At 52.8% G+C, this 27,949-nt stretch overlaps 7 protein-coding genes across 7 annotated transcripts; 3 read left to right on the forward strand and 4 right to left on the reverse strand.

Moving 5' to 3' along the window:
* Positions 1-542: 542 nt before the first annotated feature.
* On the forward strand, positions 543-2,498 carry ASPACDRAFT_54590 (putative acetamidase; the record flags this gene model as incomplete). Its single annotated transcript, XM_020202899.1, has 4 exons — positions 543-583; positions 682-1,085; positions 1,144-1,614; positions 1,675-2,498. The coding sequence occupies 4 exons, from the start codon at positions 543-545 to the stop codon at positions 2,496-2,498; spliced, it is 1,740 nt and encodes a 579-aa protein (XP_020052526.1).
* A 1,349-nt stretch (positions 2,499-3,847) lies between these two features.
* ASPACDRAFT_81442 (uncharacterized protein) lies at positions 3,848-6,712 on the forward strand. The gene is made up of 2 exons (XM_020205874.1): positions 3,848-4,945; positions 5,000-6,712. Exons 1-2 carry the CDS (start codon positions 4,192-4,194, stop codon positions 6,241-6,243), a joined length of 1,998 nt encoding a protein of 665 aa, XP_020052527.1. The 5' UTR covers positions 3,848-4,191; the 3' UTR covers positions 6,244-6,712.
* Positions 6,713-7,020: 308 nt separating this feature from the next.
* ASPACDRAFT_34879 (putative MFS transporter Fmp42) lies at positions 7,021-9,293 on the reverse strand (the record flags this gene model as incomplete). Its single annotated transcript, XM_020200080.1, has 3 exons — positions 7,021-8,602; positions 8,659-8,821; positions 8,894-9,293. 3 exons carry the CDS (start codon positions 9,291-9,293, stop codon positions 7,021-7,023), a joined length of 2,145 nt encoding a protein of 714 aa, XP_020052528.1.
* Positions 9,294-12,077: 2,784 nt separating this feature from the next.
* Positions 12,078-14,032, forward strand: ASPACDRAFT_34629 (uncharacterized protein; the record flags this gene model as incomplete). Its single annotated transcript, XM_020200059.1, has 7 exons — positions 12,078-12,285; positions 12,342-12,652; positions 12,710-12,977; positions 13,031-13,489; positions 13,544-13,650; positions 13,709-13,808; positions 13,896-14,032. The coding sequence occupies 7 exons, from the start codon at positions 12,078-12,080 to the stop codon at positions 14,030-14,032; spliced, it is 1,590 nt and encodes a 529-aa protein (XP_020052529.1).
* Positions 14,033-15,834: 1,802 nt separating this feature from the next.
* On the reverse strand, positions 15,835-18,808 carry ASPACDRAFT_1318 (putative C6 transcription factor (War1); the record flags this gene model as incomplete). Its single annotated transcript, XM_020197122.2, has 4 exons — positions 15,835-16,416; positions 16,502-17,043; positions 17,097-17,380; positions 17,430-18,808. The coding sequence occupies 4 exons, from the start codon at positions 18,806-18,808 to the stop codon at positions 15,835-15,837; spliced, it is 2,787 nt and encodes a 928-aa protein (XP_020052530.1).
* Positions 18,809-19,826: 1,018 nt separating this feature from the next.
* ASPACDRAFT_5157 (phosphatidylinositol-3-phosphate-binding ubiquitin-protein ligase) lies at positions 19,827-21,473 on the reverse strand (the record flags this gene model as incomplete). Its single annotated transcript, XM_020202502.2, has 2 exons — positions 19,827-20,453; positions 20,517-21,473. 2 exons carry the CDS (start codon positions 21,471-21,473, stop codon positions 19,827-19,829), a joined length of 1,584 nt encoding a protein of 527 aa, XP_020052531.1.
* Positions 21,474-22,474: 1,001 nt separating this feature from the next.
* Positions 22,475-26,746, reverse strand: ASPACDRAFT_81446 (uncharacterized protein). The gene is made up of 2 exons (XM_020205875.1): positions 25,845-26,746; positions 22,475-25,788 (listed from the first exon to the last, which is right to left on the reverse strand). The coding sequence occupies exons 1-2, from the start codon at positions 26,246-26,248 to the stop codon at positions 22,935-22,937; spliced, it is 3,258 nt and encodes a 1,085-aa protein (XP_020052532.1). The 5' UTR covers positions 26,249-26,746; the 3' UTR covers positions 22,475-22,934.
* Positions 26,747-27,949: the final 1,203 nt, after the last annotated feature.

Genomic DNA, 27,949 nt, shown 5'->3' on the forward strand with positions numbered 1-27,949 from the left:
GAAGGGAAAGGTTCAGACTGTATAGCAGTGGAAAGTCCAGCCGCGTCTTTATCCAAGTCGAGTCCACGCATGGACTTTCCCAATATGGCATCCCATGCGCCGGCTGCCGGCATCTTATCGGTCATTTACACTACGTAGCTCGGGTTTGCCAGTTGTTCCATCAGCAACTCATGATCGGGATTCTGCTGTTATGTGCTTGCTGAAGATGTCGGTCAAGATTGAGCTCTGAATCGCGGTGCTCGCGTCATACATAGGCATACAGCCCGAGATAAACATCCTGGGATGGACAAGTCAATGGGCAGCCTCGAGCGCAAGCTGTATCCGAGCTTTGGGCGGTCCCCACGCTTATCAGCGGGACCCGCGCGCGGGCTTATCGCTACGATGTCTCCGCATCTCCTCCGTCCTTCCCCGCAATAATAAAAGGCCGCCCTTCCCATCCTCCTTGCTTTCAGTCTTTGATTCTATCCTTCGTTCTCCTCAACTTGAAAGTACACTCTTCCTTTCTCGTGGACTCTAGTGACGGAAAGAGTCTTCGTCTCATCATGCTTCCCCCATTCGATTACTTCACATACCGTCGCCTCCGGTAAGTCAGTCATGCCTCTTCACGAGGTCATGAGTACAATTCACACTACTTGATGTGTGAATCACCGAGCATTCGCTTGGATACTAATGGCGCGGCAGGGATTACAAGCGAAGGGAGCGAGCAGCAAGATTCGCATCACTGCCGGCAGAATATCACGCCCCTTTCACAGCGATCGATAAGGTTATCATCAACAAACCGATACAAGAGCTGGTGGATGAGGTGCACGCTGAATCCGTATCGCCCCTCGATGTTCTTCGCACCTACGGCAAAGTAGCCGTCAAAGCCCATGAGAAGACCAACTGCGTGACAGAACTGCTTCTGCCCGAAGCTGAATCATGGGTCCAGTCGGAAGTCAACCTCCAAGGACCATTGGCGGGAATCCCCGTCTCTCTGAAGGATTCGCTTCAGATTAAAGGGTTTGATACCACCCTGGGATACACCAAGTATGCGTGCAAGCCATACAAGGAAGACGGACCGATGACCAAGCTTTTGAAAGACGCTGGTATGGCCTTTCTCGACGAAACTGCTGCTGCTGCACGCCGTGGCTAACATCTCCCTAGGGGCTGTGCCTTACGCCAAGACCGCGTTGCCCGTGACCCTGTTGTCCTTTGAGTCAGCCAACGCTCTTTGGGGCCCGTGCCTCAACCCTCATGTTCCCGACTACTCTCCTGGCGGTTCCACTGGGGGCGAAGGTGCGTTGTTGGCGTTGGGCGGCCGCATCGGTATCGGATCTGATGTCGCCGGGTCCGTTCGAGTCCCGGCGGCTTGGAGCGGTATTTATTCCCTGCGCTGCAGTACTGGCCGGTGGCCGAAGGTTGGCGTTCACACCAGCATGGCCGGCCAAGAAGGCATTCCCAGTGTCTTCAGTCCGATGGCTCGGACCTTGAATGACTTGACTTACTTTACAAAAGCTATTGTGGGGATGGAGCCATGGAAGTATGATTACACGGTCCATCCCATTCATTGGCGGGAGAAGGAGGAGGAGGAAGCCCAGACGAAGAAGCTTCGAATCGGATTGATGACTAGCGATGGTGAGTGGATCGGCATGGCCACCCGAACCAACCAGACCGACACTGGCTAACCACACATAGGCGTCATCCCCCCTACCCCGGCCATTGCGCGTGCCTTGTCGACAACAACCGCTGCTCTTGTTGCGGCCGGCCACACAGTTTCGGAGATTAAGCCACCAGTCACGGCAGACCCGTTCACAGGGCTTCATCTAGCCTCGCAGCTTCTGAACTCTGATGGTTGCGTCACCTTCAACTCGCATCTGCACAGTTTCGAACCCTCCGACCCGGGCGCAGATCAACTTACCCGGATTTCCAACTTGCCCCGTCCTCTGCGGTACCTTTACTACCTCTGGGTGCGCTACATCCGCCGCGACGTCCAGTGGGCTAAATTGATTCGTACCTTTGGCCCCAAATCGGCAGCCGAGCTCTGGAAGCTCACCGCGCAGCGCGAATCTTTCCGTGCCACCTGGCACGCCTGGTGGGATGGCGCGACACAGCAGTACGATTTCATCTTGTGCCCTGTCAACGCCACCCCGGCTCTACCACACAAAGCCATGCACGACGCGGTTTCATCTTGTGGATACACCTTCCTCTGGAACCTGCTGGACTACACGGCGGGCGTTTTGCCTGTGTCGCATGTCGATGCGAAAAAGGATGCTCTACCGGGACCGTACAAGAAGGTTCTCAAGCAGCTGGGCGCTGACGGCGCACTCTCTCGCGGGGCTTGGAAGCACTACGATGCTACCAAGATGGCAGGATTGCCGACGGCGGTGCAGGTAGTCGGTCGGCGCTGGCAGGAGGAGAAGGTACTTGGGTATATGGTAGCGGTTGAGGCGGCGCTGGACCAGTATCAGGATCCTTTGACCGGCGAGGGCGGACGATACCCCTTGATCGAGCTGGACTGAGTTTCCGGTGTTTGGTTTCATGTTTTAGAGAGACTATCTGTGAATTGTTGGTTCTCATTCAAGACCTCGTTGTACTTATTCCTGTTGTAGAGCGAACCACAGGATGGACGGTTTTCTTCTGCTTTGCGCACATACGAATCCTTGCATGCTCCTTCGCATGTACCGAAAACTGGCTGAGTAGATCTTGTGGCTTGTCGTACACATGTGCATGTGAACATGGGTTCCTCGAATGGACCGCAATGTAGCTGCCTTGGTAACTTTGACATCTCGTTTCCCGACCATGGATCACTTGTCGGCTTGTCCTTTTGCCGCCCGTCATATTACGCTATTTATTGGCGGATTGGGATGAAGTCAATCACTTGTCTGTGACAGTTCGAGTGAGGACCAATTAGCGCAGTAGCAGCATCAGTCGCTCGTTACTAGATGATGATTGTCGAGCTCCAATCTGATCCCAGACCCCTCGACAACAGACCGAAGGTCGAGAAGAAGCGAACGGAGCGTCGCGAGTATTGAAACTGACACTGTTTTCTCTCTTACCCCCGCATCAACCGGTGGCTCCGCGGAGTCCAGACCCTGGGATGGAGAAAAAGGACCTTTAACGATTTGAAGAACCAGGGATTGAATGCGAGAGAAGGGTACAATTGTATCTTTCAAGTGGGAGAGGACTTTAAAAAGAAGATTTGAGGAGAAAGAGTTTGAATGAAATGCGAGGATGTAACCATGAGAGATGTTTTTGAGTCAATCATCTTTTCTCTCCTCTCACTCTCGCTCTCTCTTTTCTCTTTCCCACTCTCTATCTCTGTCTCTGTCTCTTTCTTTCTCTTAACTTTGTTATTGTCTTGATCTTGTTGTCATTTCAAGTGTGTTCAGCATTGTGGTTTGTGCCGATAAGCCTAATCATTAGGCCTTGAGTTTTGTGGCAGATCTTAGCTTTGGAAGGGTCAGTTGAGAAAGTTGAGAAAGGCTGGTTGTGGTTGTTCTTAAACTAAAAAGAGAAGAAGAGCAGCAAGAACAGCAGAAGAAGATCTGGCGATCGTCACTGGGAGATCCTGCCGCTTTCTGCTTGGCTTCTTCGGCTTCTGTTCTGCTCTCCTTTACCCGTTCCTCTACCCTCTCTCTTTCTTTCTCTCTCTCTCTCTCTCTCTCTCTCTCTCTCTCTCTTCCTTCTTCCCTCTTCCCCACTCAGCTCAATCCGGACGCCCATTCCCTTTACCTCCTCGTCTTCTTCTTCTTCATTTCCTTCACTCCCCCTTCTCTTCCTCCCCTTTCTCCCTCTCTCCTCTCTCCTGCCTGAGATCTTTTGTTTTGACACCCTCCTTCGCTCTTTACTTTCAGTCCTTCCGTCAGTTCCTCTACATCCACATCCAACACCGCCTGCAGAATCCGTTTTCCCGCTACCGATCTAGACCCTCGCCAATCACCACATTATTCGCCCCTCTCCTCCACACTTTTCCTTCCTGCTCTCCGGGTCTCGGTCTCGATCTCGGTCTCGTTCTTGATCCAACCTTCCTCCCCCTAAACTCGCCCTTCCCATCTGTCCTGCCAAAACTTTTGCCCTGTGGCGCTACTATCAAAGGAGTAATTGTCATCGATATCCGTGTACACTTGCCTAGTTGGAGCTACAGGATGCTGTTCCTGGCTTCGGCTCTGAATTGCGGTCTCTGTCGATACCTGTACTCCTGACCTCGGAGAAATGACTTCCACCAAACGTGCCACCTCCGGACGCAAAAGGGACGCCATTCACTTTGTCAATGCGCGGCCAACTTCTGAGAATGAGCGTTTGAAGATTCAGCGCCTCGTCCGCGCCCATGTGGGCAAATGGATCTCGGACCAGACCAAGGACCGTTCGACTGTCCCGGACTGTCCAAATTCCAGTGCTGGCTGCAACCCCAACACTGGCGCTAACACCACCAGCAGCGGTCGCAGTGTCACTCGTCAATCCACCTCCTCCAGCGAAGGGTCGACTACATATTTTGATCAGACCGGTTCGGAATCACGATATGCGACGCCTCCAGCTACTTCTCCGCTCTGCTCCTCCGTCTCATCCTCCCCGTCGCCCCCGCCTCATCTTCCTGGTCAGTTTCTGCATGATTCATCACCTGCAGCCCAGTTTACGTCCTCGAATCCTGTCAATCAGCAACTCCTCCGATCATCGTCGCATAGTCCGGTGGATCATATAATGAACGATGTCGAGCGATCCCGATCCTATCCGGACAAATTTCCTTGGCCTTCTCCGCAGGAGTCGCGATCCGGGATGTCAGATGCACGAAAAGGTTCTTCGGGGTCGGATGAGGTATCTCAAGCATTGACAACGACTCCGTCATTCTCATGTCTCACCCCGGTCTATGTTGATACCTTCGGCGCGGGTCAATTCGATCCGTTCCAAACACATCCTTTGAACCTGTTGAACATGGGGAAGAATGAAGTTGTCGCCTCTGAATATTATTGTTCGTGAGTCTTGCAGTAGCTACACGTCCATCAAACTAACATCTTCATAATAGGCCTTGAGGTCCTGTGGCCCGGCCTCACCCCCGTTTCACCCGGCAATGACTCGAGTCCGGCTAGCACCAATTGGTTTCCACTATCGCTATCCGATCCGACCTTGTTCACAGCGTTTGTCTTCGGTTCACTGTCACACAAAAGAGTCCAATGGCTGAAAGGCACGATTCCGCACCATGCTTTCCTACCCTCCGAGCAGCAAATGCTGCAGTTATGCGAGGCAGAAACCATCCGGAATGTGACACGGGAGGTCAGCGATCCCACGCGGGCAATGTGCGATGCGGTTATTCTGAGTGTCATTTGCATGGCACACAACGTTGCTAATAACGAGCATATCAAGGGCCAAAAGCTGCCCTTCACCGCTCCGATGCAACGCCTGCAGTGGTTGGACATCTATAGCAGTCTTCCGCCTAACCTTGTGCATATCAGAGGTCTAATTCAGATGGTCAACATGCGTGGAGGTCTTGAGAACCTGACTCTTCCCGGACTCGCACCTACTCTGTGTTTCTCCGATCTAGTCACTTGCAGCACGTTCCTCTTGCCGCCTGTCTTCGATTTCATGCCCTTGCGCAGAGAGCGGATAGGTCTCACAATGCAAGAAATGCTGGGTTACAGCATGATCGATGTCGAACGTCGATTTGGTCCTCTGCGGGAAATTGGCTTCACATCGGACATGCTGGAGGTATTTTACGGCATGCAGGCGTATATCAAACTTGTTGAGGCCCACGTTACAACGCAGCACCATAACCCTGACTATTCGCTGCTATCAGATCAACGAAATCGGGTGCACTACAACCTGCTTTCTCTCCCTGCAGTGAGCCAGTTTGACAGCTTTGCGAATTATCAACCCCATGAGGTCATGTATGAGATTTGCCGGCTGGCCGGTCTCATCTTCGGTGTCGGCGTGGTGCTACCACTCCAAGCCCAGAGTGCACCGCTCTCTCAACTTGCCAAGCTCATTCAAGAAGCCTTGCACATCTCCAAAGCACCTTTCTCCTGGGACCATCCACAGGCTCGTATCGCTCTCTTCTGGGTGCTGATCCTCGGCGGTATCGCTGCGGAAGACCAGCCCGAACGCGCCTGGTATGTTGAGCTCATCAGTCAAGTGGCCGGAAGCCATGGCATTCACACCTGGGATGAAGCACGAAAGGTCCTACGTGTGATGCTCTGGTACGACCGGGCCTGTGAGCGCGGGGGTCGCAAACTGTGGCTTGAAGTGAAGCAGTCCGGCCCTTCATCATCATGAATCACGGGGACTCCCTCAAAGCATACACCTATCCCACGATCCTCTCCTCCGGCTCCTACACTCCCACATCCATCAGTTCGTTCACCGCCCGCTCTCATCGGCTCAATATGAGATTTTGACCATGAACACCGTTTCCTCCCAAATCCACACCGAACGCGGAGGAAGCCGGACAAACAGAACCTCCACTTGCTACCCCCATCCTGAACTGTAGGTATATTATACGACTTTACGAAGGTTACGACGCAGCCAACGACCATGGCGAAAAGCATAAGCGCGTAAAGAGAGAGAGACCATTCCAGCGCAACATTGCTATCGACCTCTTACCCCTTCTTTTTCACATAACCACTACTTCTTTCAGCCGCCTTATCTCTATTTTATTTTATTTATCTCTTCCAAATGTCTCTCCCTATTGCTGTGACAGAATCTCAATCTTCTTCTTTTCTATTTCCCACGTGGAACTGTGATATATAGATATATTCAATCAACCTAATTTGAATCCCCTCGGGAGTTTGATGACCGAGTAATTCTTAGTAATGCTGCTGGATATACATTCTTTATCAAATCATGTACAAATTTAAAGCGATAAGAATCTCGGCTAAGACTACATCTCTGGGTCGAACTAATGCTGCAGATGTACGCTGTGTGACTCTGTAACGGGCCAAACCGAAGCGAGGGAAACCAAAAATAGATGAACAAAGAGCTGCCTGTGGTTTTTTTCTTTTTTTTCTCTTTACCATAGTAGGTGAAATGAAACATCATCGTCGAGGTCGTCAATTTTCAGGGTCTAGTACCCCCGTAGGAAGCAGATGTGTCATTGCCTTGTCGGAGCAGCGGTTCGCGTTCACCCTGCTGCTGCTGCTGCTGCTGCTGCTGCTGCTGCTGGCGGCCCCAATCCCTTGTGTCCACGCCGTCATGGATGCCGGGAACGCTGAGACCACTCTCGGCGACCTCCGTGGTCCCATTCGTAACGGCAGCACCGGCCTTCCCGCGGGTAGCCGCCATCCGGCGGGCCTGCCAGCTGACGAAGGTGACCAGGGCCACCCCGACCAGGAAGGTGGTGATGGTCAGCAGGGCGTTGACAGGGGTGGGGTCGCGGTCGAAGACGGTGAAGGTCAGGGCGTCGAGGCCGGCCTGCGCGAAGTTGCCCAGGCCGGCGAGGCAGATGACCAGGCCGTAGACCTTGCCGAAGGTCTGGAAGCCGAAGACCTTGGCGGCGTAGTCGGAGACGGCGGTGTAGTAGAAGGGGCGGTAGAGGACGAAGAGGGCGATGTTACCGTAGCCGGCTCCCTCCGTGGGGATGCAGCCCAGAATGCCGATCAGGGTGGCGGTCGTGACGAGGGTGAGTAGCACCGAGGGGGTGCGGGCGGAGTCGAGGATGGTGCCGATGAAGGGGACGGAGACGAGCCCGCCCAGCGGGAGGAGGACGTCGAAGGTCGAGTTGAGGGTCGCGGCGAGGTCCGGGGATTGGAGGAGGTAGGTGTACTGTTGACGGATCGTGGCCACAAAATAGTTGATGCGGAGCATCTGCAGGATAGTGAAGAGGGTGATCAGGATGAACCAGGGGGTGCGGATCTGCGTGAGCGCCGAGGCGCCATGAAGGGCGCCCCAAACGCCGCCGGCGGTGTGGGGCTTGTCAGACTGGGGCGTGGTGGTTGACTCGGTGGTGGCGATGGGGATGGGGTTGGGTTCGGGAGAGAGTGGGCGTTCGAGTGGGGAGATGTCATCGTAGGACTGTGGTTGAAGGGTGGGGGAAGAGAGAAGGTCTTGAATTTGGCTGACAACGTTCTGTCGGTGCATACGACGGTCATTACGTTGGCGCTCGCCTTCATTGCGGTCCTGGATGGCGTTGTCAACGTAGTCCGTGGCTTCGGCTGCGATGTGAGCTTGCGCTTCCTGCACAAGTTCGCCGGCCGTCTTATATGAGGTCGTCGGCATTATAGTGAGCTGGGCAGTGATGATGAAAATGGGGACAATGAGATAGAGCAGGAAGAATCTGGTCGAGCTGAACCAGCCGGTTGTGCTCTCGTTGATAAGCCGGAATATAAGGAAAAGGGCGCTGGAGGCATCGAATGCGCCTGTCAAAGTGGATAGAATGAGCCCCGAGCGGGTCGGGAAGGTGTTTGACAGATGGAACGATGAGATGAAGACAAACGGTCCACCTAGAGAAAGGAAGAGGTACCCGGGCATGTATCCGTCAAAGGGAAGCCGGTCGGAGAGTCCAAAAAGCAAGGAGCCCAGCATAAGAGAGACGCTGCCAATGATGCCGCAGACGCGCGGACCGTATGTATCGAGAATCGTTCCTACTGGTAAAGCAAAGACGTTGGTTGCGACTGCAGCGATGGTGAACATCAAGTTCAATCTGTTGACAACTTTAGTTAGGTCTTCCAAAAGGAATGGATGGTCTGAGGCGCGTACCGAAGCTCTTGTCCGTAGCACACGTCGGAATTGTTATCAAGCTCTTCTTGCGAACACCGGTCCCGATAGACACCCTCTCTGATCAAGACCGGCTTGATGGCCGCAAACCCGAAGACTATCCCCGCCGCAAGTAGACAGTATAGCACTGCTATGCAGACCTGCGCTGTGAGTGTATTAGTACTGCACTGCATACGACGGTGGCTTTTGAAGCCGTTCTTAAAAGTCTAGCACTTACCAATGCGTTTGACATGGTTTACCTCAAACGCGCCCGTGGTCTCTCGGCCACCGGTCCACTCCTGCAACTTCGGCGCAGATTGCTCGGGTGGTGCCCCCTCTCTGTCAACCTCATTGAGCGTACTGATATTGGGTGAGGCGGCTTGGAGAGGTGGGTTCTGCTCACTGGTAGCCTCATCCACAGTGGCCTGTCCCCATGCTGGTCCTGCATACGGGTTGAAATTCAATCGATGTCTAAAAGAGTGGCGACTGATGTTGGATTGGAATGAAGATGACACCGAGGGCTCCGGTAGATCATGATAGCTTTCCTCGTCATCGGAGTCATCCTGATAGGGCTGGCGACGGAATGCAGCTGGATTCTGTTCCCAGGACTCCAAGTAGGAGACGCGGTTGAGAGACATTTCTAGCTGGTTGGTTGTCCTTGTTAGTCAGTGTCATACCAGATGAAAGACGTCGAGTCTGTACCTGCTCAAAGACACCTCAGTACAGCCCGTTCTTGGGCGCTTTTCGTCTATCAATGAATATATTTCGAAGTACTGTATACCAATATCCGGAAGTATCGCCAAGCTGATGTGCACGATCGCCAGAGACAGGCTGTGGAATTGATGGCTGGTTGACGGTGGAGTCGACCCGTTTTCGGCCCGTAGACCCAGCCAGCTATGACTCCAAGCAACGGTGGGTGATAAGCGGATGGGACTGCTGGACAAGAGGCAGAGATGTTCAGGCCAATTTAAAAGGTCAATGGCTGTTTTGCAAGGAGAATATCAGCAGGTCAAGTGAAGTTGGCAGGAGTTGCAGCAGCAGCTACAGCAATGAGGTAATCGAAGCGGAGAAAAATAGTGGGAGAGAAAAATCACCTGACACTACTTTACCACTACCACTTGCTTGCCCCCGCATATCCCCAATAGGAAGCTGCCCTGCCTGCCTGAGGTGCGCATCCATGGCCTTGACTGCGTTGGTTAGTACTTTGCTAAACTAACTAAGTAGTCAGTCAACTACACTCCAGTTAGTCATCCTTTTGAAGTGCTGCATCCAAGTAGGCAGTCGTACGATATCCATTTCCATCCCGCTTCAGCCCTTCTACCTCCTCTGCTTCTATCTCTTCTCCTTCGCCTTCATCATTGTTCATCTGCACTTATACTCGCATGGCCTGCCCTATCTGCAATGCAAGCCAGCCACAAATGCACACTTTCCTTGGATTGTCTCATGATCAAGCCTTTCTCCTGGTCTAGCCCTTTCCTCAGTTGCTCTCGCTCGCAAAACTGAGTCGTGCTACTGCTACGACTCTGTACTGCTGCTGCTACTTGCCCAGATTCGGTCACCCTCCGATGGGTCTGGAATAAGATCCACCTGTCAATTGGCTCGCGTAGCTTTCGGCTCCATTGTTGATTTACACCCCAAACCTAACTCGGATGGAATCTGGCCTAGGCCAAGCGGCATCAGGGTTCTGTCTGTTAGCATCTTGACCTCACCTATCTTTTGGCCCCCTTATGCGGCCGACTATTCTGCACGGCTGATATCTGAAGCTCACAAGCATCATAGCACTACCATTAAGGTCCCTGCACAGGGTTTACACAGTTCATCCATCACCATCGCTATGTCTCGCTCGAGACAGGTTCCTGCCGCAATGTGTTGCCAACCCTCATGTCACTTTGACCCAGAGACCCAGTTACTCATCTCTTCCCATGGCGCAAGAACAAAACCGTCTGTCATATTCCTCCTGCAGATGATTCTGCTTAGGAGAAACATTCCGAATCGCCTGATTCGTCAAACACGGAGAAGTGCCACCGACGAAGAGAAAAAAAAGGTACTGTACTTCTGTGCGCGGCATTCAATTGACACCAGAGACAAACAAACATCCCGACATTTCTGAGAGGGATGAACCATTCATCACGCATGCGAGATGCATCACAGAGATTACGCCACAGCCTTGTGTGAACAAGTGTTGCACCTCACAGGAATATGTCACCACTCACCAATCACATCACATAGCTAGTCACAGCTGGACCGTGACGGCTAGCTGGATGCCAGTGGGATCCCCAGTGAAAAGCCCGATAAAAGGGAGACGGATGACTATTGTTCGGAGAAAAAAATGCAGATTGGCAAAGCTGGGGACTCGCTGCCGATAAGCGCGACCAAGACCTCCCGTGGCTTGCTGTCAGGTTGACCCCCTCCTAGAGCGATAGCAGACCATACCTATTTCAGCAAGCAAAGCCAGCCTTCATCCCAAAGGCTAAAGGAAGAACGGGACTTCTGGACAAGAAAGGTGCAGTCAAAAGTGCCGAAACGTTGCTCACTAGCTCGAACCGAAACGCTCCGGTGCGGGTGCCCTTCCAAGTTAGCTTGCGAGTATTTTCTGCTTTGGGCAACGATCAGACGCGGCTGTGCCAATCGCCCTGCTCTTGTCGGAGAACAGCAAGACTAAGGAATAGGCAACGGATGGCTTCATCTGCTGCAGCTCTGTCTTGTGTCATCCTAAACCTACCGAGGAAAGCAAGATGGTAGAGCACGGTGGGCTGTCATCTCCCCTCTCTTGGTGAGAAGGCATCGAGTAGGTAGTCTAGAGATGTGCCCCTGAATGAACCTCAGGAGCCGTATGATGCTGGGCTCCAGTGTTCACGCTAAAAGTGGGATCTGCTCTCTTCATCTTCAATCTATATAGGGCTTTTTCTTTTACCCTTTTGCCTCTTTCCTCCACTTCTTAGTTTGCTTTTGCACTTTGCATGCCATGGCGAGCTCCGCTCCGCACGAACCATTCTCTGTTGGGTAATTAACCGTTTGAACGTTATTCTGCCCATCATAATCATTGTTGCTGGGGCGGTCACCCTTCTAGCTGCATCTTAGTAGGCCTGGACTATTGCTGCTGCTGTTCGGCTCTTACTCTTTAATCTTTAATACCTCATGCCAATGGCTTTTTCTGGCTATTGATCTGGCTTGTTTTACAGGGCTATCGCGATTGTCAGCCCGAGCACTGAATCCGAGCACAACGTGATGAGGGGATGGTAAGTTATATTTGCGCTGTTCTTCGACGCTCTGATGTTGTGTTTATCGAATCGTCATTCTAACCCTGTTGCTCTCTGTTTAGTCTGACCTGCCGTCAGCGCCATATCAAATGTAAATCGTCCTCAAGCCCCTCTCGACTGAGCTCTGTCAGTCGAGGGGAATCCCCAGCTCAACGTCCCCTAATGTTGATACCAGGTGATAAGACCGAGGACCAGTGCCTTCGCTGTCGACGATCGGGACGAGAGTGCATACCTGCGCCTACGAGACAAGAAGAAGTCACTTTTCGCCATGGCCAGAATCCTTCGCTGCGACCCAGCGGTCCCCCGCGATACGGAGAAAGCGACCTCGTGTTTCCAACCGATCAAGTGTGGGTTCCGTTTCCAACTCAAGGTTTGTTCCTACTGGGGATGAAGAAGGCCTTTTCCACTGATGCACGGCACATGAAGTTTCTTTCGAAGATGAGACGGATCGGACAGCGGCAGATTATCGCGTGGTGCCCCTCGATGGTTCGCCCTTCGATCTGAAACATGCGCCCGAAAACTCTCCTCAATCGCCCAACGGGGCACAGCATTTATCATCAGCCTCGCATCCGCCTCATTCATCGAAAGTCGCAGGCTCGTCTCGAGCCCGTTCAGCTCAGCGCCTGGGTTTCCCGCTCATAGCCTTCCCGTCTCCCGATTTCGCCAGCACGCAGAAGCTGCGGAATTTCAATGAAGCTTTCCTCCTTCGATATTTCCGGAAGACACTCGGTCCCTGGGTGCTGTACCTTGTCCCACTTGTACTACGCTGGAATTCAGCTAATCGGCAATTTTAGCTAGACGTTTGCGATGACCAAAGTCATTTTTCTGTGGATGTGGCCGAACGAGCACCTTCGCACCCTCTCCTATTGTACGCGTGTCTTGCCATCTCAGCGCGTCACCTCTCCTACACGAATCATACAGTACCTCCGGAGTCTGCCGATGAATACCATGAACGTTGCATCCGAATTCTCAAGTCGGTCCTGGAGAACAGAGACTTTGGCACCAGCATCGAGATACTCCTTACCTCCACCGTAATATTGCGGTTTTTCGAGCAAATATCCTGTAAGCCGGGCTGGTTGCGCTCTATTTACTGCATGCTCACATACCATGTACAGCTCACAGCCCTTCAAACGACCTCCAGAGTCACCTTCTCGCCGGATCCGTATATATCAGCTCTCAACTGGACTGCGCCGTATCTGGAGGACTTGCAGAAGCCTCTTTCTGGGTATTCGTGATGCAGGATATACAATTCGCTCTAATGTATCAAAGACCTTTGCGTTTGACTCTGAGCCCATTTGCAGAGAAGCTATACCATGCATGGCAGCATAGGACAACTCAGGATGACCGGGACTGGACGCACAAGGCCATTTGGCTCCTCGCTGAGACGATCAACTACTGCTACGGGGCGAACAACTCAATGCACATAGAAGCGATTGATGGGAGTGCCTTGAGACAGCGAGTTGGCATCTGGGAAACAACAAGACCAGATACGTTCAAGCCTTTACACTATTCGGGGCCAGATCCTGGACGTGGGAGGCCGTTTCCGTTCATTTGGTTCACCAATTCACTGCACGGTATGATTCAAGGCCTTCCCCGCTTATGCTCTAGGGCTGACATACTAAGTCTAGCTGCTGCGATACAACACATCTCCATAGCAAAGGCCTTGTTCCAGCAGCATGAACTTCAGGCCTTACAATCGTCACCGCAAGTTCGAGAGGCCATCCAGATGATCGAGGTTTGTTATAGAAGCCTACAAAAGCACCATTATAGAACCTTGGCTCATAATCCTCTAGGACGAGATTATCCTCAATCTTGAAGTCATATTTGGCATAGCTCTGTCGGCAGAGAACGACCCAGCGCTGCGGATTATGGCAGGGCATACACTCTGCGCTTGTAAGACATGCATATCCTGGACAATGCCATCGTTGTCACCTGTGAAGCTCCCTACTCAGAGACGGTAGCTAACAGCACAACTCGCAGGCGGTATTTGGATCCGTGACCCGTTGGCTCAGACATGCCTACTAGATCTTCTGCGCAGGACCGAGGCTGAGAATGGGTGGCCTTGGGCATTTGTTGTACAAAAGCTCAGCCAAGATTGGCAGCATACTGCGAGATGAGGCCAGGGTATCAAAATCCTCGGTATAAGTGCTTTCGCTGCATTCGACGCAGTCCCATTGTCTAAATCTCATAAGCCCAACTGATCCAACAGACTGTTGACTTGTAGCAGAGGATTTCCAGTTCTTATGCTGCAGAGAGTCAATCCTGTTATGGTGCAATTATCCTCGGCATCACATGGTGGCCAGCAATACACCGGCCAGCCTAACGTGCCTTTGCCACCTGAGCAAGGATCCTTTGCCCAGGGATTGATCCTCTTGCTGGCTGCATGTGGAAAATCACAGAATATCCAACCAGGTCCTCAAAGGCACATGCACAGCGGCTTTCAACTGGCAGAACGAGCGAACCATATCAAGATTAGACAATGCATAATGCGTCTATCTCTTATTTCCTGCGACCGCAAAAGGATGCAACGCTCGCCTGAAAGTTTATTCGATTGTTATAACATAGAACCTGTAGGACCTGAAGTACACGCGAGCGGTCCTGGGAAAGCATCACCATACACGTATGGCTTCCTGCACTAATGTCTAACTAGCGATTGCAAAATGCAATAAATTAGAGAATCCAGTACAGACCAACTTCACCATGCGGTCAACTCCACCCCGACCAATACTATTCTAAGTAATTCACCCGAGCGTCTACCCCTGAGCACCATGAACGTAGACAGGCAAAAACACCCTGGTCCCCAATTTCAGGATAAATGGCAGCGCTTTACCCGCGGCAATTAGCCTGGCATATTCTCAAGAGAAGCGTCCGAAGGTTTCTTTCATCAAGCCCAGTCTGAGCAGATCTATCCAGCCTGTTCACGGACACCCTGCTTGATAACACTAATTTATGTATTGTAAGAGTTTCCATCCCAAAAATCCCTCCAAGCCAGGCCCGGAATCAATCCCGAGATCCATCCCTCCCTCCCAATCCAAATGCAGCGTGAGGGATTAAACCGAAACCGAACCGTCACCTCTCGAAAGCCCCCCCATCGCAAACGAAACAAGCCCATCGACCGATCGATCATGTGATTCCGAGGCCCGTGGCAAAACGTGAGTAGGTATGGTTAGTATCACCGCAGCAGCGATCAGGGTTGCGCTACGCACGTGATGATATCGTTGTGCGCATGCCCAAACCAGAGAAAATGATTGCTTTTTTTTCTTGTGTATGTGGAAATGCAAATGAACACGGATGATCCTGGGGATGTGGGCTTGCTAGAATTGGACCGTCGTTGGATGGTGGGGTAGGGTTGGCGCCGTGGATCGGGATGGCCACTCCCATATTTTGAGGAGGATCTTGTAGTTATCTCTTTTCCCGGTTACCATGAGTGGACTATATCGAAAATTGAAATGGTTCGGGGTAGGATAGGTAGGTAGGTATGGAGGTATAGTTCTTCACTGAGTTTGCTTTGGTTGACTTTTGCTTGCGCCTTCGTTTGTTTGTCTGTTCGTTCGCTCGCTCGCTCGGCTTGTGTACAGAGAGTGGCCCGAGGGCCCGTACTCCTTTTAAATCCATTTTTCGAGCTGTAACTAGCAGACCCATCTACGCAACCCCGGGTCAGGAATCTACCGCTCTCTTCCAGAAAAGTCATGTACCTTCCTTCTTTCCTTCTTTGGTGAAACGCCCAAGCGTAACAAGATGTAGGCAGGCCTACAATGAATCACCACACCGAAACACTCCCAAAAAGTGGACTGCAAAGTCAAAGAGCAGGGATATCATATTACATTCCTATGAACACTGGGAATCATTCCCTTGGGCAGAAACGGCGAACAGTATATAACTTGGTATATGGTATAAGGTATAAATACTTCCCTCACCCCTAATAAAAGCCCATCCCATCGTCAGCCGGCAACGGAAGATTCAAGAACCCGTCGCCGATCATACTGTGCAGCGTAAGCAGGTTCTCCGGGTCAAACCCCATCTGGACGCCTAGTTCAGGCACGAAGAAGCCCTGCGGCGGGAACATCATCCCGCCACCGCCACCGCCGCTGGTGGGGTCGGTGTAGCTGGGGGGGAGGTCGGACATGCCGGAGCTGAAGATGGGGTAGTAATCCCGGGAGGGGGCGGGGGCGGGGGCGGGAGCGGGAGCGGCGTAAGGGGTCCAGGGTTCGGTGGTTGAGTCGGCTGCACTGGTTGGGGCTCCTAGGCTACCGGGGCTGGGGCCTAGGGAGTGTGATGTTAGGTCGGTGGAGGTTACGGAGGGGTGGTTCGTGGCGGTAGGATGATTGCTGCTGTTGCTGTTGCTGTTGCTGTTATTGAATCCGGGAGCTGTCGGGTAGGGGATGGGTCGTTGTTCGCCTGCCGTTGACAGATTTTCGGGCGAGGAGTGGCTTCGTGAGCTATTGCCCATGGCTACTTCACTTAAAAGGTGCAAGGGCGTCTGGCTGGAGCTGCTATGGTTCTTCTGTGGGGTGTTAGTAGTGGTGTTCATGCAGCAGAAAACAGGTTTTGATGAAGAGGGCTTATTTATGACCTGGCGGACTTACTTGGCCTTTGTCGTCGGGGTGGCTTTGACAATCCGACGAAGCGCGGCATACCGAGAGCGCTTCCTTCAACACTGGGCCCTGGTCTTTGCGCTTCATGAACCAGTTGCGGAGCATAAAGAGCACCACTCCGAACTTGGCTGCAGTCCGTCCGCCGGGGAGCTCTCCGGCGACCGTATAATGGCGAATGACTTTGTCGAGGTAGTATTCCATCTTGAGGCTGCCCGCATCCATTACTTGATCCAGGCGGGTCTCCGGCGTGAAGACCATGGCGTAGAGTTTGATTAGCGCGACGACGGCAAAAGACGTGCGCGCAAGAGTGACCGTCGGTGCGGACACTAGCTTTTTAGTGTCAATCGCACAGATTGTATCGAGGGCTTCGTGGATAGCAGTGAGACAGGAGCTGAGGGCACTGATATGTGTTGCGCTGGTAGGACCAGCAACATCATCGCCGGTAGTCCGCGCCTCGTCCTTGCTATAATCAACATGCATGGCGTTTTCGTGCAGGTAGAGGTTGACAATGCAGTATGCTTGTTGAATGATAGCTGATCCCCCTGATGAGCACAAGAACATGAACTAGGTGTGGGTGACTGCTTACGAGAAGAATGCTCCGGTAACGCTTCCCTCTTCCACTGCTCCAACTGCTTCTCGAGCGCCTTGAGAGTGTAGATGGACTTCGGGTCCGAAAATGACACAACCGAAGGAATGTCATCGCTCGCGAATTGAACGTATATCTCTTCGATGATTTGTGCTAGCTTGGCCCACCGGACCATCGTTTTATCGGAAGGTAATGCATCTGGTGATTTCTCTAGGATCTCAATGCATTCATCCATGTATGGAAGCCATCGCACAAGATTGACTCGTCGAAGAGACACGGCAACCCTAGACCATAGGTTAGCTAGCTACTCCTGGGAGAATGAGAAGTACATACTGAACTGCAACGAAATAGCATGCCAACCAGGTTCGCCTCGTCTCCGGAGAGTCCGGATCCAGGACCTCAGATGACTTTCTCGCTATAATGCATTTGAGCAGATTCATCTGCTTCCCTCGCGGCATTGATTTACGATACAGACCCACATCCATAGCCAGGGTGACAGCCATATGCGTCAATTGATAGAACTTCAGTTCCTCGAAGTTGTCGGGAGGCGTGTACCAGTTACAGCAGACCAAGAGCGCCTGGACTAGCTCAAGAGATTTCTCCCCTTTGACGACAACCCGTTCCGCGATGACTTTATAGAAATCATTGACGAGAGGGATTTGAGCCCGTGGTTGAATCGTCCCTACGGCAACAGCGATAACTGCATGGAATAGCACTGGCTTCTTCTGCCGGACGTCCTCCATCTTCGTCCCGTGAGGGAAGACCACCATCGGGATTAAGAGGGCCATCTCTTCGTTGAATCGCGCAAATGCTTCTGCCGCTATATCGGCACTCACAAGGCCCCGGTCAATTATATCAGCCACTTCGTTGGCCCCCTCTTTTGCCGTCGAGTCCGACGGGTAACCTAGAGCACGCCATTGTCGGGTCGCTTTGCTGTAGAGGGATTGTTCTTCGCTCGGACTAGACACCCGAGAGGTTGCGGGCGTGGCTTCTTTGTCCTCCCCACTATGACGCCGTTTTCTCCCCACCATGCTCTGCGGCGATCCCACCGGCAAAGGCGACGGCTCATGGGATGCGGCATGAGTCGGGGCCAGCCAATGCCGCGCTGCCGGCTCCTCGCGCGGGGGAGGCATCTGCACTGGCTGCAGCACGGGATCACGATCGTGAGACGCCTGAAGGCTCGCGGTGAGCGCATCGATCTTCCTCTCGAGCTCCGCGACGCGATTATCCGTCTTCTTCTGTCGTTTGCGACTGGGAACCGTCACGATACAAGTTCTCCCGGCTTTCGTGCATCGTTTGCAGGCGCCGTTGGCATGGCTGATGTCCGGCTCGCATCGCACTTTTAACTGCCTGCACGCTTCGCAGGCGCGGGGCCGCTTCAGCTCTGCGTATGGGTCACTGGGGTCGACGACGGAGGGGTTGGATAAGGCGTCGATGCCCGATGTCGAATCCGACCGGTGTTGGTTACCCGGTTGGATCACCTGGGGACTCGAAAGAGGTCCCGGGCCTCGAGGTGCTGCCAGCACGGAATGCAGCCGGTCGGTAGGGGACAGATGTGGAGTCGAATCGGGATAATCTCTGGAAGCGACAAGCGGGTTGTTGCCATGTCTAGACGAGGGGGGTGGTAGATAGGGCGGCGGCCGGGTTTCGGCGCGCTCGGTCGGACGTCCGCCGTCTCTGCTATCTGCATGTAGGCGTGGATCGATCTCCATCGGGGAGCGCGGAGACTGCGGAGTGGATATCACATCATGGTCAGCCAGGCTCTATTCGCCGGGGAGTCAGTCATCATCGCCCGCCATGGGCCAAGGGCGGATGGCCAGTTGAGGTCATCCCGGTCGCGTTTCTCTCGGAATCAACGGGGGAAATTGGGCTGGTCTGCCACGATTGCAACTTGATTTTTGAGGCTTACCCGAGCAACAGTCTGGGGCCGCAGGAGAGAAAAGAAAGAAAGAAAGAAAGAAAGAAAGAATGCAAGGAGCCAGGCAAGGCAGGGCGGAGTTGGAGTCGCGCAAGTCGGAGAATCGGACGGTCGGGAGCCGATGGCCGACGGTACCTTGAGGAATGCGGTGGTGGTAGTGGTGGTAGTGGTGGCAGTAATGTCGGTGGTTTCGGTGGCTTGTCCCGGACTCAAAGTGAATTATGATCTGGTTAGTTCTGGCTCATAGGAAAGTGGTTAGGATAACAGAAAAGAAGCAAGAGAAGACAAACGAGTGGGAGTTGTAAGAACAAGGAGGATGACCAAAGAGAGAATGAAGGAAGCGAAAGAGGAGTTGAGGGGAAGCCACTGCAGTCAGTCACTCTTGGATTCATCGCCCAAATCCGCATAGCTTCCAACACTTTCTCCCCAGAAGGATAATTAATGGACCACAACCAAGTGAATAAGTACAGATATATCGTTTCTCTGGCTTCCTCTCTTCTATGATAGTTACTCTTCTACTACACACAAGAAATGATTGTATTCCGATCTAGGTTGCAAGATAGCAACAAATCCAATCCTGCCAGCTCGTTGAACACCAACAGAGACAGCAGTTGAACCACAATGAAAAGGATGAAGATTGCAACAGTATAGCAAAGAACACCGGCTCAAACGACACAAAAGCAGTTGATCCACCCTCCCATATAAAGAGCAGAAAGTAAGACATAATCCGACATATAAGATGCGGAAGACCAGCCGCGATGGACTCTGCTCCACCCAAGAGCAAGAGTGGACTCCAGAACCAAGTCCAATACTCAGGAGACTTTATGCACTGGGCACTCCTTCTTACGCTCGAACCACTCCACTATACATCGTTTATGAAACTTGCACAGACACTCCAGCCGCACGAGCGGCTGACCCACTTCGTACTCTTCCATGCAAATCGTGCACTCCTGCAGCCCACCATCGTGTCCAACGCAGTCTTTCTCCGTGGCTTTGAAGGTGACTAGCCGGACTGCAAGATGGGGCTGGACGGGGCTGCCGCTCTGAGGACTAGAGCGCCCGGGCCGACCATGAGTTTCGATACATGTCCGAATGTGTGCTTCCCGTGCATCTTCGCCCCCATTCGATCCCAGAAGCGGAAGCTCACAGTCACAGATCGGACATAGGTCCTGCTCACGGACATGCGGCGGGCGTGTATGCGACGGCCGATGAGCGTGAGGGAACGCGGGCAACGAGCTGGCGCTGCCAGCGGTCGGATAAGGGAGAGGCCGTGTGGATGAGCTCACCGACCCAGATGTGAAGCGGGGGCTTGCCAATGCAGCGTAATTCATTCCGGGGACTCGCGGGGCAAAAGGTCCTCCGAATCCACCTAAACTTGAATAATCGCTGACGCCAACGGTCTGCCGGGTTGGTCGCGACCCGAGAGGTTCAGTTTGGAGCTGCACATAATTGTGTTAACCACAATTGATCTTCTCACCATCTGGCGCTTGACTGTAACTCACTGGTAGACTATTGTATAGACTTGGCCGGGTTGGAGAGGACAGCGAATGGTAAGAACGATGCCGAGAACTGGGAGGAGGGAAGTACGAGGATTCTTCTCCCCAGCCTGTCGCAGCGGCGGTGCCTGGTCTTCCCGGATTCTGAACTGTTGTGAACCCACGAGGCGGTTCTGGATTTGGGTCTGGCACACAGGGGTTGCATAGTCTCACTTCCTCGCCCCCGCCGAGAGCTGGATTTAATGTTGTTGGCGAGTGAACCGCATCGTCCCCTCCGGAATGGAAGGCCGAAGCAGCACGGGGATAAACCAAAGCGGCTGCGGGGGAGCGGGTGGAATCGCGCACAATGAACTGCCGTGGAATAGTGATCCGATGGGGTGAGCATGACGCGCAAACAACCCGGCCACATTTCCGGCAGTGATGCTTCCTGTACCAGAAACTGAACGCGGTCCCACAAATCGGACAGTTGGTGACCTCCGCATCAGGCTGCCACCGCGGTCGAACATATTCCACGTAGTTATCCTGGGTTCGGGACCATGAACTTCGCCGAGGATCATTCGGGCGCGCACCCGGCGGTGAGGAGGACAGATCGAATGGAGTAGCAAAGGAAGAGCCAGGCATCATCATGGCAGGATGTTGTGACTGAGACGATCGTTGAGGCAACGACCTGCTATCCATTGTTCCTGCTTGGCTACTCGGACCGGCTTCTGTTGTCCACGACTGGGATCCGAGGCCACGGGGCCAGACGTCCCCCTCCAAACTGACTATCCTTCTCTTCCGATCTGACCCTGTGACGGTGGACCGTCTTCGCTCGGAGCGCTGATCGCGTGCAGCCTCGGTGGCCTGTAAAATTTCCGAACTCGCATGAGGCCTGAGAGCAGTGGCGGGCCGAGTGGCGGGGAACGCGGCGGTGGAGGAGGAAGCGGAGGATGAAGGACTGGCCGAATTTGACAACGACGACATGAACCTGAAGGACGAGGGAGAGGTCGACGATGGTAAAGTCTTTGGTATCTGGGTCCCTGAGACCGAAGAGGAGACTAGTCTCCGCCGTTTGGAGGACGGGCCGTCATTGACTGGGTGGCGCGGTGATGCCAGGATGGGGAGGGCAGCCGGACGGGGAGATGATCAACAGCGGTAGACAACCGTGGATATGCTTGTGTGCCAGAGTGTAAATTGAGAACCTTAAAAAGAGGATTGTTGAGCAAGGAGATGAATTGATACAAGTCACACGGAGCCAAGGGCCTTTGACTTTGACTTTGCGCGAAACGACACAGGGCAACTCGGGGGGGTCGGACTTCGGGCGTCAAGGATTAACTTAATGATAAGAGCGCATGCAGTAAGGTCTCGTGACAGACCATCTGTTCGGAACGAACAGGAATCCAAGAGAAGAAGAAGAAGAAGAAGCTTGAGCCAGACAAAGCGTGCAGCCGATCCACAGCCACAGCAAGTGACTAGTAGTCTAAGGCATTCAAATGTTCAAATGAGAGAGGAAAGGGAATAGGAGAGGGAGTGAATCATGGGGGAGTTTGGGCCACAGGGAGAGAAAGAGGGATAAATCATAAGGTGGAGATGCCGTAACTTCGAAGGTCTGGTTCGGGTCCCACCCGATGTTTCGCCGCGGGGCAAAAAAGGCGGTCACAACACTGTTTTGATGATTACCTCCTGTAGTTGTTGCTACTTTGCTTCCTCACTTTGCTTTTCTTCTACGCTGTTACATGTAGAGTACTCAAACTACTTTTCTTTCCACAGGCATCGTGATCAGACGACATCAGGTGGCTCTGGGCACGCTCATGTTAAATTGTAAGAAGGGCCATCGAAACAACCAAATGCACATGGCCTGATTCTGCCAAGGAACTCTCCCTCCCTTATCACTTAATCTTTCTGGCAGATCTGCGTCTAACCCAATCATGGTTGGACTGGACAACAGTCATGGTGCATAGTATGTTCAAGTATACTCAATAGGTAAAGGTAATCCAGCAGTATTATCACACAGGCCCATCCTCCAAACTTCGCTCACTATAATTAAACTCAGCTATTACCGAAGATTCCGTACATGAAAGGGAAAATGAGGACTACAAGATATACAAGATGCGACCCATATGCTTGCAAGGAACAGATCAGGACCTAAATCAGGGCCGTCGGCTAGCACAATTTCACCAATACTGCTCGCAATGTAAGCTCGCGACTGGATAAGAGGGCAGAAATCCGGGACGCTGGAGAAAAAAAGGGTGGCGAGGAAAGCAGAAAAACGCTAACCAGCAGATTGCCGTAAGATACTGATGCATATGTGAGGAGACCCAAGCGTATATCACAAACTCCGACGCATGATGATTTTGGAAGGTAACAGAGAATAAGAAAGAGATTCGTGAAAGGGGAGGAGGGAGTGCAGAGGATAGGGTAAACAGACTGCTCCCAATTGTCGCTTTAGTGGTCTCCCTCGTGGTGATGTGCTTCAGTTACCAGTTCCGCAGCACTGCCTGCAAATGATGGCTCATCCGGGCTGGCTTCATGGATGTTATCCTGTGTACGAAACTGGGCAACATAGCCCATGCTAGATGGACGCTCGATGCGCAGGTTCTCCGAGTTCCCATGCCGACGGCTGGACGTAGTTGAAGCGGTCGTCGAGGCAATTGAGAGGTTACGATCTCGTGAGGGAGAACTGGCTGCACTGAACGGCAACCGGCCAGTCACGGAAGCTGAGGGGTGAAGGTGATTGTGAGAGTGAGCATTAGTACTTTCTTCAGGTTGATTGGAAGTGGTCGTTTCTTCCGGGGCGACAACAGGAAGAAGTTCACCCGACACTGGCGCCTCTTCCGCTGAGGGGCCGGTAGTAGCGCCTTCTTGCTGAATGTTCTGTCGCCCGGTCGATGGTGGTTGAGAGCTAGAGTGAGAGCCTACACGACTAGGGAGCTCGATAGCACCCCCTGTATCAACGTTCGGTAGGGTGATTGCGATCTCTGGAGTCCGTTCATGGGGCTCGCCTTCGGAATCATCGTAGTCACGGTCACTATCCAAATCTTGGCGGGCATGGTCTGCGGCCTCCGGGTCCTCGGGTTCATCAGTATAGGGTTCATGGAAATCCTCGCCTTCTGGGAATAGACCCGGCGGTGGTGCCCTAGCACTCCGGACGACTTCAAAGCCTTTTCCTTTCTCCTTGGTCTTCCCTCTGAACAGGTTTCGGAAGAAGCCAGTCGCGGATGAAACAGGGCCCGTAGGGTCAGCCGGGCCTGTCTTCAATTTGCGCGTGCCCGACTGTGATAGCGGAGGGCCCCTCACTCGGTAATAGAAATCAACCTCCCGTACTGCATAGTCTGTTCTAGACTGACGAGGATCCTCCAAGTCAAGATCGTCCTTGGGTGCTGGAAGGTACGCAGGAACAGGTGTATTCCTTCCAGATATAGACGGGCCTTCCATAATATCGTCATCCACATCTCCATAGCTCGACGCTCGTTTTCTTGCGCGGGACTTCTCCCTTGATACACCTATCTCGATGATCTTCTTGCGAGGCCTGGGTGGTCGGTAGTAAGGGTCATGGGGATGCACAGCGAAGACAGGCCCGCTCTTGGGCGAATTGCTGCCCGTCGTCTGACAGCCTGGTCCAGCGAATCCACCGGGCGTTGATGGCGTGAAGAAACCGCTGCTATTAGCTCGACTGTGAGTTCCACCCTGTGCGCTCCCTGACTCAAAGAAGGCACTCGCGCGGCCTTCGCTCGCACCCGCCCGATGCAGAAGCATAGCAGAACTTCCGGAAAGACTTCGAGGTCTGGATCCATCGAATTGGGAAGAGAGGCGGTCATCGGTATGTGCCAACATCGCAGCCTCAGATCCCATGCTCTGGCGTGTGCCGACACTTTGTCGGGGAACACGACGTGACAGCTGTCGCATACCGAACACTTTGACCAGACCACCTCGTGTCACCCCACCTTCGTTGCCTCCCGCTCCGGCAAGTCGTGCGATAACCTCAATCAAGGTCTGAAGAGCATTGAGAAAGAAGCCGAACACAAGCACTAGGGCGTGCAGAAAAAGGATAATGTATCCGATCCAGCCCCGTGCAGCCTGCGAAACACCTAGTGAGGGGACGAAAACAATGCTGAGTAAGATTGTGAGAAAACGGATGATGGAGAAACAGGCATGATAGAGGTTCATGGAAGTGGGTGATGCGAATGGTCGGAACGCCACCAATGTCAGTAGTGAGACCACCTCGCAGATGGCGAGAAGCACAATTTGAGCGATTCCTGACGGCTGCAGCGCTCCAATAGCGATACCGCGGGCGAATGAAAGGAAGATCGGAACCAGAGCGAAGGCGGCCGCGTCGTCGCAGAAAGTGTTGTACAATGGGCCATACAGGAGGACCGTCGATAGGTCATCAAACAGGTACGATTTCGGGCGCGTGGTCGCGATCAAGCGAGTGGTCCAAATGGAGAAGGATGCCAGGATCAAGATCACTACCACCGCTAATGCGACACAGTAGGCCGGAGACTGGCCGGCAATCACGAGCTGGAAGAACGAGAAAGACATGAGTGGCAGCAGCAAATAGTTGAACACGATCCGGATGACGTTTCCAATGGTGAAGGGCATGTTCTTGGACCGAAGGTCTTCCTCCGGCACGTGGGCAATCGTACGATAGAGCGTGCGAAGCCCGAAGGCTACTTGGATCAGGACTGTGATTGAGACGACAATCACAAGCATCCAGACCATCATTCCAGGCCAGATGTCGCGTGATGTTGGCAATCCCACATATTGATTCAACCTGTCCAAGCCGTAGGTAGCATTGACAGTATAGACGCCATCAGCTACAGGATTCCGCTCATTTCCGGGGTCCAAGAGGCTTTGATTGAACATAAGGGCCGACCAGGCGACTTGACTAACCACAGGTTGGTAGTATCCAGGGTAGTCCAAAGACAAGGCTCCAGTAAGCACGGCGAACTGTATGTAGTTCAGGCAATCCCCGAAGCCCGGGGTCACTAGACGAAGGACATCCTCGTCGCGTCCATAGTTGCTGGTCCAGTGAAACGGGTCGGTGGTTCCCCATGGGCTGTAAATCGCTGCAGTGACAGTAGCAATCGCGACCAGCAAGAGAATGGCCAACGGGATATATGTGATTGTGTTTCGAAGAGATGTTCCAAGGTCAGGGGTGATATCCACACTGATACAACCAATATGTGTGGCAGCAGCATCGGCAGACTTGATTGTCAGGCGTGCTGACAAGGTCGAGAAATGGTACGCGGATTGCATGTCATGTTGGACCGAGAAAGCTCGCAGGGCCGAAAGATCGCTCCTATTCCAGTCAACGCGGATTAGCAGTGGCCAGGAGATTGAAGGTAGAGAACTCACGCATTGGTGTAGAACACGGGGCCCAACGGACACTCCCCCTGAGTGACAGATTCACAAAACTTCGATGCATGAGTATATGGATTCCAACTGAGCACGTTGATCTCCGTCAAAAGAGTGCTCAATTTATTGCTGGCAGCATCGTAATACACGATCTTCCCCACCGTATCATTTGGATTGGACCAGTCGGGACTATCCGGGCTTGGATATGTTTCCCCATTGGCTGTACCAGAGACGTTCCCATAGACCGTGATATTGAGGGGGTTGAGAGAGTCATGCAAGTCGAAAGCGACCGACACGTCAAGCGGGACGAACTGGAGTTGTTTCGGATTGGATTGGATGACAGCAGCATTCAGGCAATTGTCGAAATTCAACAACGCGGCGTAGCTCGGCGATGCACACGACATCAACACCAGTACTATCCAGCTGACTCCGGCAAACAGCGACCGATTGTTGCGCCATCGCGGTCGCAGTCGCCCAAGGCGCTGCGATCTTCGGGTTTGTAATCCGGATTCTTTGGTTTTAGGGACCTCAACTCCATCTCGGCGTGGGACCACCATGGTAAAGGGAATATCAATCCGTCTTGCGCCGCGTCCTGGACTCATTTCGGCCACTCTGTGTAACTGGGATGACCCCCTCGGGGAGGTCAGCCCCCTCGTAGACGGTTCAATCCACGTTGTCCTAGCAGCGTCTTTGCCTCGTCGATCAAACCACAAGATTTATCCAGTGAGAATGGTAGCCGCGCGAACCTTTCCGAACTCTTTTGAAAACAATGCAACGATGAATGGGGGAGGTGGACCAGGTGATGTCGAAACGCTGAATGCGAATAAGTAGATGAAGTGGGCGCAAGGGAAGCTAATGAGACAGAAGTCGAAAAGGAGAAGTTGATTACTCCTCTATCTCCCCCAAAATGGCGATGTAGGGGATGCGCACCATAACTTCGGGGGTTCGGGGGGTGGGTGGGAGGGATGTGGATGGCGGGGAAGGGGAATGGATTATCGCAAGGTCGGGAGAGCTTAAGCTGTCAACACGAGGAGGAGGAGTCGGTCGCAATGATGACAGTTAATGAGAAAAGGGGCGGGGAAGATAGGTCTGATGTCAGTAAGGCTTGAAGCTGGAACAGCACAGCCGTGACGAAGAGAAGGGGAAGAAAAAATAGAGAGAAGAGTAGGAAAAGATTAGCATGGTTAGGGAATGTGAAATCCTCCCCCCTCTCAGTCTCTCTCTCTCTCTCTCTCTCTCTCTCTCTCTCTCTTACGCTCACTTGCTCTCCAGTCTCACTAAGGCCAGAGCCCAGACAGTCAGACACTAGTCAGTCGAATCAGTCAGTAAGTCTCAGTCTCAGTCACCGTCATGGCCTGTCAGTGCCAGCTCGGGAATGGAGGGCAAGAAGAGCAGCATTAGCCAGCATTAGCCAGCACCAGCCAGCACCAGCCAGCCAGCACTTTAGTTTCAGTTGGTTGTGGTGCTGCTGACTGCGCCCTGTTTGCTCACTTTGCTGCGCTAAAACAGTTGACTGATTGGGGCGGGCGGCGGGGACTGGGTTTTTTTTTAGCGTTTTTTCCAAGATTAGAAGCCACTCCCCGACCACACTCCCCTAAGAGAAAGAGAAGAAAGAAACTCAAAAGAATAAGGCCCGTATAAAACTTGCTTGGACAACCAGACAGAACATCCATGGTGGATAAGCATCCACTCCTCTGGTCTTGGAAGAGAGAAAAATCCCTGATGCTGTCTCAGCCATGCTACCACTTTTACGGGTTACAAGCCCTTCCTTTTGCTTTGTTGAGAATTGGTTTTCTATCCCACTCACTGCACACAGTAAGTACTCCGTAGATTGGGAGTAGAAAATTGTTGCACAACGATCAACTCAAGTGCGCCACCAATACGCTTACGTCTTGTTCAGAATTTCGATGCAGTAGATGATCTTAGCAGGAACGGATTACTCTTAATCGTCATAGGTGCTTCGTGGCGCTTCGTTTGCGCCATGCAATGGAATATATATCTTTCCGGTACAGTACAGCTCAATCGAGACTACCGGATTGAGACGGCACGATGTGTATGCTGTACTCCGCGACATCAAGCAATTCATTGTGAAGAAAGGATCACCG

Source organism: Aspergillus aculeatus (assembly GCF_001890905.1).
Source record: "Aspergillus aculeatus ATCC 16872 unplaced genomic scaffold ASPACscaffold_17, whole genome shotgun sequence".
NCBI lineage: Eukaryota > Fungi > Ascomycota > Eurotiomycetes > Eurotiales > Aspergillaceae > Aspergillus > Aspergillus aculeatus.

Coding starts and splice junctions, on each gene's coding strand:
- ASPACDRAFT_81446 (XM_020205875.1), bottom strand. CDS start 26,248: ATGTCGTGTGCATCGCCGAGCTACGCCGCGTTGTTGAATTTCGACAAT. Junction 25,789..25,844: donor CCCGTGTTCTACACCAATGC/GTGAGTTCTCTA, acceptor TGACTGGAATAG/GAGCGATCTTTCGGCCCTGC.
- ASPACDRAFT_81442 (XM_020205874.1), top strand. CDS start 4,192: ATGACTTCCACCAAACGTGCCACCTCCGGACGCAAAAGGGACGCCATT. Junction 4,946..4,999: donor TGTCGCCTCTGAATATTATT/GTTCGTGAGTCT, acceptor TCTTCATAATAG/GCCTTGAGGTCCTGTGGCCC.